Source organism: Octopus bimaculoides, chromosome 5 (assembly GCF_001194135.2).
Source record: "Octopus bimaculoides isolate UCB-OBI-ISO-001 chromosome 5, ASM119413v2, whole genome shotgun sequence".
Taxonomy (NCBI): Eukaryota; Metazoa; Mollusca; class Cephalopoda; order Octopoda; family Octopodidae; genus Octopus; species Octopus bimaculoides.
In genome coordinates, this window is record NC_068985.1 from 117951 (window position 1) to 131132 (window position 13182).

General features: G+C 32.6%; 1 protein-coding gene across 2 annotated transcripts in view; it reads left to right on the forward strand.

Moving 5' to 3' along the window:
• LOC106873775 (ropporin-1-like protein) overlaps positions 1 to 13182 on the forward strand; it is a 36044-nt gene that overhangs the window by 19614 nt on the left and 3248 nt on the right. For both annotated transcript variants that reach the window (XM_014921282.2, XM_014921280.2), the window contains exons 2-5: positions 854 to 1007; positions 5619 to 5742; positions 8615 to 8776; positions 9993 to 10168. In XM_014921282.2, the coding sequence (XP_014776768.1) occupies positions 868 to 1007; positions 5619 to 5742; positions 8615 to 8776; positions 9993 to 10168 (602 nt within the window). In that variant the 5' untranslated portion in view covers positions 854 to 867. The remainder of the gene's footprint in view (positions 1 to 853; positions 1008 to 5618; positions 5743 to 8614; positions 8777 to 9992; positions 10169 to 13182) is intronic.

A 13182-nucleotide genomic window follows, 5' to 3' on the forward strand; every position in this document is an offset into this window, starting at 1 on the left:
TATTTATGTGGAGAATGGAGCGACAAATACAAGAAGAAGCAATTCTGTTGGGCTAGTTAACCGTTGTTTTATTATGTGGAGGTTATGTAATGAGTCATTGTGGAGGTTGGGGTTATGTAGTGAGTCATTGTGGATGTTATGTAATAGTCATTTACGCACGTTTCAATCTGGCCAATGGTTTGGCAGATCTCTTCAGAATGTTGAGGAGTATGTTAAGAGTTTGTGGTGTGAGAGATGTAGGAGAAGTGATTAGTGGGTATATTAATGTATATGGTGGTATAATAATAGCGATAGGTAAAGAAAACCTTACGTAAGGCTTTCTTTACCTATCGCTATTATTATACTCAACTTACATGGTTTTCCTTCTGCTCATTTGTTTTTACATGCATCCATTAGAAATGCCAATAGTAGAACTAGAATAAGAAACTGAGAGAAAGCTGGAGCTGAAATGATTGAAGGATCTTCATTATTTTGAAATACACATCATACATACATAGTAAAATGATGGGGTCAATGGAAATGCTGTATGTTTTTGGAGAGAAGGAAATGCCAAAGAAATTTCATTTATGCTTAAATGTGTTTAGTGAAGAACTTGTAAGGAAATTTGGAAATATTGTCAATGTAGTCATATATATCTTGAACACAATCATATTTTCAATAAAAATATATTCAAAGTAAGTAATAAATGAATATAAGTAGTTTAAGAATATATTTTACAGAAATAAGAGATAAAATTATAAAAAAAAATTAATATTAGAAAATTAATAGCTTTTTAAAAGTAATGAATTATAAAATACAAATTCATAAAAAAATTTACAAAATTTTACAGAATAAAATAATTTTTTTTTTCCAGAAGTATTGATAACTATGCCTGTTTCAAATAATGATGAACCTTACTACTGTTCAGAACAAATTAAAATACCTCTTGACTTACCTGACATTATGAAAGAATTCACTAAAGCTGCAATTCGTACCCAACCCAAAGACATACTAGGATGGTCAACTTCGTGAGTTTTAATTTTTGTCATTCATATTTGATATACTCTTTTATGGGACTGTGACGGTTTGGGCAGTTAGGGAATGAATATTTACCAACATAATCATTGCTAACAATCTGAAAAACTGTTTTAAAGTTGAATTATAATTACATGTAAATTACAAGCATCATTGTCATCATCATCATTGTCATCATCATCATCGTCATCATCATCAACATTATTGTCATTGTCATCATCACTTCTCCAGATGTTTCGCTTGACAGAGGGCTTCAGTAGTACTTTGCTCTGATACAAACACAAACTCTATCTCTTTTAGGTTAATTCTCTTTCTAATCAGTTATGGAATAACCTTTTTGTTTCATTTATAACTCAGTTCATCACTTTGATATCTCTGGCTGCTGCTTTTTGTGATGGCATTCCCTTTGTTCTTGTCGCAGTTAATGGTTGATACCATTATGTCAGATATCTTGTATTTCCTTCACTAACATATCTGCTACTTCACCAGTTAATTTAACGATCCTCTAATTATCCTTCATAGTCCAGTTGCTTTCTTTGCTCAGACTCATTTATGGTCATAACTTCAATAGCTACTTCTTTTCCCCACTTTCTTCCAGGCCTTTTTATTCAGTAACTTAACAATTCTAAGCCCCTTTCTTCTCAGCTTCAGTATTCCAATGTCATTCTGTACACACTTTTTTTATATTGATGTCTTCATTCAAACTGACATATAAACTTGCAATATGGAACAATTCATGTTTCTGATTTTCTCATAGCAGAACATTTTTAAACCTTTGACTTACAACTTTGCTACAAACTTGAAACCTAGTCTTTCTTCTGTTAACCTGATATTGTTTTCTTCCAGTCTTTCCATACCTGTCTCTTAGCGTCTGTAACTTTACCATTCCATTCTTAAGTTATCTTCAATATGGTCTGATCCTTGCTTCTACAACAGATCTTGTCTGTGGCTTGCAGCAGGTTGTCTTGTTGCAACTTCCAGTTATACTTTTATAAATGTGTCTACTACTACTACTACTACTCAACGTATTCATCACTTATCTATTCACCTGAATCTATATCTTGCAGAGAGATTATCCAACCTCATTATTTTGTAGTCCAGATTATCTTGTTTCCCTGTGTCTGTTTAACTCAAACTCTGATATCCAGCATTTTCCAATTGGAGCTCCCACAAATCCCTAGGATTTTGTGAGAGGTTGTTAAGAATTCCATTACAATCAGTGATAAACAGGTTAATTATATGCAAATGCATTTTTGAGACATTTTATATTTGTAATTTTTTTATACATTCATGGAATATTCCAGAAAGTAATAAGGAAACTTCTTGATACTTCTTAATGGGAAATTATAGAAGAATTTGATCTAAATAAGGTCTTGGTTAAGACAACTTTCTTAAACCTTCTTTGTCGCTTCTGAAAATTTATCATTTCTAAACATTTCAAACACAGTTTTATGCTTTGTTTAATCTCTTACACAATTTAACTTTATGAAAAGGAAAGATGAAGAGAATTCTATAATAATTTGTATTTAGGAATTCTCTGAGACATGGAATGTATTTCATGGGTTCCTGTAAGAGTCAAAATTTCAAGAGCCTCTGTTGGCTGGAATGTTCTTCAATGAGGAAAAAGTTGATATTTACAACCAGTTGTCTTTCTGGCCTAGAATGTGGTGGTCAACACTAATGTAACTAGTTGTCTGACATCTCTGCAACTTTAAATATTTAAGGTTGAAAAATTAACTAATATAAAGCTTTAAGAGTCTCTGCTGATGCAGGCACATGCACACCCCTGAGAAACAGAAATAGGATTTGGTTAGGCAAGTATATTGTAGAAAACGAAGGAGAGTATATTTTAGATTAAAAAACAACTTTGTTTATCTTAATTTTGAAAAATAAAAGAAGTATCAAAAGACATTATTTATGGGATGACCCAATATAAAGGCTACCAAATAACCTATGTTTTTGACACAACAACTCATTTCTAACTACTAAAATAACCTTGGAAACGAGGTCAGGTCACACAATTTTAAGGTCATTTTTGGGCAATATTTCCATTTGCTTCTAATGTTTCACTTTTGTCTAATGTTTCACACATGCGTAGAATTCTATTCAGACAAAAATTTATGAAAATGTACACATAAATATTGTATTAAAATAAACCACAGCCAAAATAATTTCATTAAAAGACATCCATTTCTCTATATTTTATGAGGAAATAATCACTTTCTCTTACATGCACACTCACACGCACACACATATGCACACATACTGACAAAACAAATGTATGCATATGTATTTATGTACATGTATATGAAAGATAATGTGTGTGTGTGTGAGAGAGAGAGAAAGCAAGTGCCACTTACACATACATGCAAAAAAATACATACATGACAACACACACCTTCACTCACTCTCTCTCATGCACATGCACACACACACATACACATGTCCATTTCATATACACGTATATACATCTTTCCTTTCCTGTCTCTCTCACTTTCTGCTCTCACTTCAGAGCAAATGTTTCCTTTTCACTTTCTTCTCTCTTTCACTTTCTGATCTTTTCAAAGCATAAAGAAAAAAAAAATTATGGAAATTAACAAACAATCATATGATTGACCGTATGATTAACTTGACAACTTTGCTACTTCAAACAAAAGTATGCCATAAAATAACTTCCTTTGGCGCGCACACATACACACACACACATTCTAGATGAAACTTCTGTATGAATTATGTTATTTATTGCTATGTGCAAACACAAAATTACAGCTCAAATCCGATTGAAATGACCTTTTTCTATTCTGTAATTTGTTTGTGATGAGCATATTTAAAAAAAACTGATCTTTGATATAAGCTTAAAAGAAAGTTTCCCCAGAAATTTTGTCCTTTACCTGTTGTTTCTAGCATGTCCAAGGTGATACTTGCACTTCCTCCCACCTTATTTTTTTCCTAAATTTCTTCTGATTCCTATGTTTTCAATACAGAAGAGTAGGATTTCATCCAAAGAACACATTCTCAATATTTTAATTTTCTCCCTCCTCATACCAATTTCTTCACTTTTACTTTTTTCAAAATTTTTCTCTTGATAATCCACGGAGAAAAAAAACAGCGTATGAATCTTTAAGAATTTTCTTCTTTTTTTAAAGAAACACTAAAATCTCCTTCCCAAACATCCACCCACTGTCTCACCACTTTCAAAAAACTGCAAACTCACAATCTTTCACTTTTAGCTTTTTGGAAAATATGAAAGTTTCTTCAGAAATGATCCTTTCTACTATAGGCACAAGGCCTGGAATTTTGAGGGAGGGGACAAGTCAATTACATCAACTCCAGTGTTTCACTGGTACTTAGTTTATCGACCTTGAAAGGATGAAAGGCAAAGTTGACCTTAGCGGAATGTTTCTTCAGAAAAAATGTTGTTTACCTGTTGTTTCTAACATGTTGGGCTTTCTGGTGATGGTCTGGTATTTTTTTACGTCTGCTATTTCAGTGCAATTCTACACATGTGTAAAACATCAGATGGAAGTGAAACATTGGGAGGTTTTAACTTTTTGAAAGCGGGTAGGTGAGGTGGGGGAAGGGGCATTGAATACTTCTTTAAGAAAAATTAAACTTTAAAAAAAAAAAAATATATCCCAGATTCAAAATCGCTGTATTTTTCTTCGTGGATAAAAAAAGAAATTTCAAAAAAAAGTTACAAATTCAGAAATTGTGGTGGGGATGGGGCAGGGGGGTTAAAATTTTGAAAACGTGATTTCTGGGCAAAAATCATATTAACTCCCTTTTATGATGAAACAATACATAGTTTGTGATTGTTCTTAAGAACAGAAAGCACTTTCATGCAAACCCATGCAAATTGTACCCTCCTCCACTTCACTTTTAAACAAATACTAACTTCCATTACACCAGTAACCCAGTTCCCTGTATATCACCTGTGCTGATATAATAATATAATGTAGCTTTAGGTCATAACACCCTGGCAACGCCGGGATGCCTTGCTAGTTGCTAATAAAATATAGAAGATTATATATTATTAGAAAATTGCAGTTATGTCCATATTATTAAGATTTATTCCTTGCTTTCTCTTTACCACCCAAGGATTATTGCAAGAAGGAAAACTATGCCTTTTCCTCAGTACCAGAGTACTGGTTCTTTTCAAGGATATCCTCAGAAATGTGGAGCAGTGCTAGTGTTGTGTATTACAATGAATTCATTCAGGAAAAATTAATCTTGCTTTTCCTGAAAATACAACAAAATAAAATCACAATGATAAATGATGAAGTGAAATACATAATTACCTTATACATTCTTTTGGCAACTTTCCACTTTAGTTCCTGATTAGCTGTCATTAACAGCATATCTTGGGTGCCTTATACCTTCCTGTCTTTAGACAACATTACTTACAGTGATTACTTGATAATCCATATTTTCTTACAAGTTTTCTTTTAGTATTACTACTTAGGCACATGCTTATCTGGAAACTTGCATGAGTGTGTCTTCATGAAGTTGAAATGGTTCTAGATTCAAAACCTAAGTTAAAAACAAAAATAAGAAACTGTTTTGCTTCTTATCTAAAGATGTATAATTTTTAAAATCTCTTTTAGATATTTCGTAGCTCTTTATAATGGAGAGGAACCTCCCGTGAAAGAAAGATATGAAATTCCAGTGGCTACACAGAAAACTGATTCAGCTTTAACTATAGGTATTTTGAAGATCTTTCATAAACAGGTATCATTTTTTATTATTATATGTACTATTTGGTATTTTTTCATTATTATTGAAAATTTCATCATCAATATTCATACATTAAAAGGTCAGTAAGATGTATCAATTAATACCAAAGGGGAATTGTAAAGGCATAAGATACTGTGGAAAAGCTAACAGCAAGATTACCTGTAAATTTTTGTACATGAATACCTTGCTGTTAGAAGTATATAAATTCTGTTACCTGAGTTGATTTGTCTTAGAGATTGAGCTCATATTGACTATTTTGTGACTAAGACATAGAAACTGTGAGTTTTGTTTTTAAACCACTTGGTCATCCTGATACTTACACATTAGCTAGGTCAAAGTATTGAGTACATTGTTGTTTAGCCTGTTTTACACTGGTTGAGTAGCCCTTAGAATCAAAGGAGTTCCAGCCATGACTGTTTTGTTGTTTTTATCTGACAATGTATTTCAAACTACAGCTTCCAATGTGACCATCTCTTTTCGTGTGATTCTAGGAAGATCTGCTTTCTATTTTTAGTAGGTAAAAGTTTTGGTTTTGGTGAAACAATAACAAATAGTTTCTACCTTTATGTCACAGACTCTATGATAGATTTATGTAAATGTTGTCATCTTAAATGGAAGCAAAACGTAGATTTACTAAATAATATGCATGAAATACTGAAACTCTTATTTTTCAACACCACCACCATTTAATGTCTGTTTTCTATGCTGACATGAGTTGGGCTATATTAGTACCTATGCATTTACTGAATTATTTGTATAATGTAGTTTTACAAATTTAATAGTAATAGAAAATATTGATGGATTTTAGAATGGATGAAAGTTTCTTTTCTTCCCCCCTTTTATATTTGTAACTAATTACTTAACAGACAAAAGTTACTGAAGCGTGCTTTAATAAACAAAATTCCAGTGCAGTGGTAGGATAAAAAGGTTAGGGTCAAGGAAAGGTTAGGGTCAAGGAAAGTGCTTGTGTTTAGTCCATTTTGTCAGTTATTGGATACATGAAGGAGTGCTTGAAAAGGCATTACACAGGTTATTTTTTTTTTATAATTTCCTGTTTACTTTGTTGCTCTGTTTTCATTTGTAAAATAATTGAAAAGCTTGACTCAATAAGATACGCTGACAAAATGGAAGTAATGTATGTGTAGCTCTTTCTACCAATTTTGGCTGGGAATCATACATCATGGGCTAAAAATTCTGTGACTGATTTCTCATTGATTATGTCACTTGCATCTGAATAAAAATGAACAGCTCCAGAAATTTATCTTGACAATAACCAAGAAATTTTGAACTGCAATTTAAATTAATTTCCCACTAAACAAATTTGTCATCACTGAATTCAGGAAAGTATTAACTGAAGTCATTTTCTACAGCTGCCAAGATGTTGCAAAATTTCATGATTTGTAAATTCTGAAAAAGAATTCGCCTTCACCTCTAAGCAACGAGGATTGATAACAGTTTTTCAAACATTGTAAAATTTCTACACTGATTCAATTTTCCAATTTGCTTAAGAAAGTTTCCAAGGCGTCAGCGTATTTTATTTTATTTGTACTCTTTAATTGCATATTGAGTTTATTTAGTTAACAGGCAAGCTGCTTCTTCTATTCCTCAACATTCAACTGGGCAACGAATTCCATCTAATCCTGAATGTTAAAAAGATAATTGGAGTTCATCTCAAATTCAGCTGCTTCTCTCTTTTGGAAGGCATTCAATATTCATGTGAAAAAATAAGCAAGGGACAACTTGTATCCATTTCAATCTTATGATATTGAAAAGTAATATGTTTAGTGTCTCCTTTGGCAAAATTCACAATTTGAATCATTTGATCCCAGTCCTTCCCTTGGGGATACTGTGTTTTGGAATTGGTACACCATATTTCTGCATGTTTTTAGTAAGAGATGATTGAAAGGACTGGGAATAAAAAGAGCATTTTTATATGTCAGAAAATCCATCAAATCCATGGAAAGAGAGGTAAGATGATGGTTATGGTGGTGATTGTATTCCAGGTAATTTGAAATCAAAGCCCCTCACTAATCAAATTTGTGTGCAGCCTTCTGGCTTGTCAGCCCCCAGTCAAACTGTTCAACTCATGCCAGCATGGAAAGCAGATGTTAAATGACGACAACGACAATGCTTCCTTTACCGAGTTACAGTGGCATGCTTTTACAGAGTGATACATATAATAGATAGAAATGGAGGGTTATGCCCATTTATTCATTATTATAGGCTTGCAGCTGTTTCATATATGTGTCTAAGTGTGTTCATGGTACAATATTATCAATCGATCAATTGATCAACTGAATATATCTAGAATCCACTTGCCAAACCATTTGCCAAAGAAAAGGAGAAAGAAAAGAAAAATAAGGAAGGAATTTGGTCAATGTAGCATTTTTGATAGGACTTAGGTTATCTATTTTTATCCATCAAACTTAAACCATTGTTGGCTCTTTCCATGGGTGAAGAGTATTGAGATCCAATAAATAAATACCCGACAACCGCCTTTGGTCAGTGGCATGCTGTTGGTGATTACAAGTTTATTTGAAAGAAAAAAGTCAAAGGCTAGTATTTGCAATTATACAGACTAAAAGACAGCTAGGGTACTACTAATTATTTTAAACCTGAAGCATCAAAACCTATTTATTTGCCAAATAGTCAAATAAGTCAAATAAACAGTTAACAATAATGGTTAAAACAAGCAACCAGAGCTTGTAAATAAACTATAACAAATAAAAATAAGACTAAGACTACAAGATAATCCTGTCTATTTCTGTTTTTGTTTCATAAATGTATGTATGTATGTATGTATGTATGTATGTATGTATGTACATACAAACAAACAAACAATTATTTTAAAATCATTATATTTCAGCTTTCTAGTCATGTTGATGTCACTCGACATATAATTGAAGAAAAATGGGAAGCCCTGTCCCTTCCAAAAGAACTTCTGGATGAAATACTTCATGTTGGAAATTTAAATGGAATATTCAGTTGGAGAGAATTTCTTGTTATTGCAGTTGTAACCATTTCTATTGTAAGAATTTGTTGTTTGCTTTTATCTAAAGTGAAACTCTGCTGGATTGTTTAGTTGACCCCATTTTATCTTTTATTTTCTGTACATTGACTTCTTAGTCTTAAGTTGCTGCATTTTCTTACATATATTTTTAGCAGAGGAATGTTTAAAACTCAAGCCAAATACTTTTGGATATGTAATAATTTTTAATCTTTTTAAATTTCCCCATCAATAGCTAGTTTTTCTTTCTATAATCTTTTAGTTTTGTTTTTAGTAAAACCTTTTGATTCTAAACCATTCCATGGGAATCTACTTAAATAGATTTTTGTATATAATTATTGATAGATGACTTTCTTAAAATTTCCTCTAATATAACTACAGGCATAGTCATGTGGTTAAGAAGTCTGCTTTGCAACCATGTCATTCTAGGTTCTAGTCTACTGCTTGCATCCTTAGACAAATGTATTTCTCAATTACTTTATGTTGATCAATACTTCGTACATAAATATGTATGTATGTACATACATACACATGTATGTACATACACATGCACACACATGTATGCCTGTGAACACGTACACATGCACATACATTGCATATATATATATATATATATATATATATATACATGCATACTCATACACATGTGCACACACATAACATATGCATGCTTCTACACACATGTACATGCGTGTATGCACACATACACACACATGCATGCACATATGTACATACAAACATACACACAGTAATCCCCCGCCATATTGCGGTTCATCTATTGTGCACTCAGTACATCATGGTTCACCTATTGCATCCCCAGTATATCGTGGTTCATCTATTGCGCCTCCAGTATATTGTGGATTTTTCTGGTTAATAAATGTCAATTTATATCACAGCTTTCTGTGGCCGATAGTTATTTATATTTTTTTAGATTTTAATTATTTTTGTGGGAGGTTTTGGAACATAACACCTGTGATAGCCAAAGGATTGATTATCGTGCACACATTTGTACCTGCATACATATCAGTGTAATGTAAACAAGGTACCATGGATCAAACAAAACTAATTGTCTTCCTATCTTTCATTTCTCATGAGATCTATAGAACAAGTTTCAAACAAAGAACTGAAACCAATTTAATTGATTAAAAGAATTAAATCTTTTGAAGGCAAATCTCCAACATAATGCAGATAATGACTAAAACTGGTAAAAGCATATTATTTTACTTACCTCTTTCAGGATATCCAATCTGCTTTAAAGAACATATGTGATATCATAACTGATGACCCAGAAGGTGGACCAAGTCGAATACTTTTTAATGATTTTGAATTCTTTTTTAATCGTTTTATACAACTGGATGGAGGAATTCCAGCAGAAAATGCAAAAGAACTAATTGAATATTTCAAAATGATGTCGTAAGTAGTTATTTCCTTTTGCAAATAGATTATAACGGATAAAAGAGTATATGATTTTAGAATGCATATAGTTTTAATAGCAATTTAAGATTTTTATTTCTGTCTAATAATATAATGTAGTTTAATATTATGTTAACAGGGAATAACATTTAAGAATTTAAATACATTTATCATTCTACTTGCTTTTAAATGATTTACATTGGAAAATCTATTGAATTTCCTTTAAGAAAACTTAACAAAAGTTAAAGTAGTTAATTCTAGAATTGGAAACAGATGTGAACACATCCAACTCTGTCTCAAAAATAAAGAAGAATTGTCCTGACTTATACACTTCATTGATCACTCATCAAGGAACAAGTACCCTGTCATGCTTCTGCCCATGAAGAGAGCTTATATTTATTTTTGTTGTACACCATCAAGGACTTAGCTGTGTGTGCACTTATCAATGTGATGAAGTAAATAATAAATATTTATGTATTACAGAGCATGTAGTAGGAAAACCTAAAAGGACACTTTTAAGACTTTAACTGTGGAACTTGAAGCAGGTGAAAATACGTCTTGTTACTCACTCTGCATAAAGGAAAATAAAGATATTTCACAGCTTGTTGACCAGTAGAGGCTATTTATTTGTTTTTATCCAACACCTGAATGTTACACCAACAGTAATTAGATTGATTCAAGAAAAGCCAAACACATGAAGTGAGAAGTTGAAAGCTTGTAACATGAGACACATCGAGGTTGAACATCCACATGTGAAGACAGTTGTCACCATCAGTATGCACTATTTATGCTGAAACCTTTGTTTAAACAAAGATTTCAACTTTCCAATTGCCATCAAGTGGTTTCTATACTTAGCATGCTGTAGTCCCAGTTGTGAGGTTACTTTGAAAATACTTAAAACTCAGGTTGAGAAGTTGAAACGGAAATTAAGACATGCAAGTTTCTCAAACCAAACATCTTGAATGGGATAAAAAAAGGGAACTACGACAACACTACTAAGTGATACAGATATAATCATATTACTAGTAGACAAAGGCAAAGTATCTGTGGTGATGAAAAGGCTGAAACATGCAAATAATAGCCAGACTCACTAAGGACAATTTATAAAATAATGAATGATTCTGACTCTGATGACCAAAAGAAAGAAACTATCATAAATCCTTAAAATGAACAAAGATCATTTGACATTGAATGAATTGAGACAGTTGAATCAACATTACAGTAGGTTACCACATACATACAATCTTCTCAAAATTCACAAAGACAGTATTCCAAGAGAACCAGTAGTGAGATGTCAAAGCTCAATGTCATCTACGGTGCAGATTCTTGGTAGATGAAATCACCCTGTCATATTGTACAGAGGTCACATTGCTTCGTAACTTCTCTAAGTCACAAGTTACCTTCAAATGACAACAATGTTTATTTCCACTAATCATGCAGCACAAAGAAAAGATTTGCCCACAGCCCAGAACACTGAGCAAAAGTCATAAGTGATAATCCAGATACAATAAAAGATGATAAAGTATGGAAAAAATTCAGAATACCAACTACCCTGCAAGCTTCGGTATCATTTCTAAAAGCAAAGATATCATAATCAAGAATATTTGCCATCTTATATCAGAAACTTGTTAGAAATAAATTGAGACCTGAGATTTATGCAGCAGTCGGACAGTATTAAAGAGTAGCATTACATTTTCCCAAACAAAAGCATCCACCAGAAAAGATTATGACCAACAGCTCTGTATATCCAGCTCCATGCAATTGTAGCTGTAAATGTAAAGTTGAGACCAGCCACTTCCTAAAAGTAAAGCTAGAGGAACATTATAAAACAGTAATCAGTTGAGATTGGAAAAAATCAGACCTAAAGTATTATTTGTGGAGGCTGAAGCTGTAAACTCTCATGGACCAAAGTTAATTTAATAAATACTGGTTGTTCAATGCCTTATTGACTCAATATTTCAAAAATTACAGCTCTCTCCACAAAAGAAACAATAAGCAGGCTATAAAAAAAATAGTAACTGCATAACACTTTCTTCATGACGAGCCAGTGAGGGAGGTCATCAAATCTTGTTCAAATCACATTCTTCTTTCAATAAAGGAAAGGTCATATTGGATATTTTAGTCTGAGATGAGCCATATGCAAAAAAAAAAAAAAGCAGGAAAGAAGAGTTACCTCCCTTTGAATAATTCTTGCTGTGGCCAAAATGGGGGCAGTTTGTGTGTGCTTTTTTTCTCCTGTTTTTTGACCATGTTTCTAAAATGAGTTTTCTGATATAAGGGCGTCATCTAAGAATTTCACTTTATGAGTTCAATAAGGCATCCAGATCATATATGTATATTTAGGATCATTATCATTTCAGCCAAGCAACATTTGCACCATCTCCTTTCTGTTGAGGTAGGGCCCAGGTTGTTCCAGCAGCTTCCAGTCAGTTGTGTATGGCGTTCCTTTTTCTTTTAATCAGCATATATAGCTTATTTATGGCTTACTCTGGGATTCTCAAAGAGGACTTGTGGTTATTTAGTCTGGCCTTCAAGGGGCCCTCCATTACTCCATTATGTTTCTGTGTATACCTGTCCATTATTGCTGCTGCTGTTGCTCGTATATATATATAAAGATGAGAATGTATGTCTGTCTGTATGTGTGTCTGTGTGGATCCCTAAAATTTGAGAACTACGCAACCAATTTCATTCAAATTTTACACATGCCTTACATGCCTTACTTACGTAAGGCAAGTGTAAAAAGGTCCGTGTAGTGTCAGAGACCAAAAACATTTTTGACTTCTTGCCTAGTGCGAGCCCAGAGCAATATCACATCTTCTCCACTATTTCAGTATTACGCGTCAAAAGTGAAACAATAACATCTCTCTATTGTAAGGTCAGATGTTTTCACTTTAATAGTTCCACTTTAATACTGAAAGTATTAAAATGAATCTATTATCTCACATATATACAGGCATACATATATATAATGTATATATATATATATATATATATATATATATATATATATATAT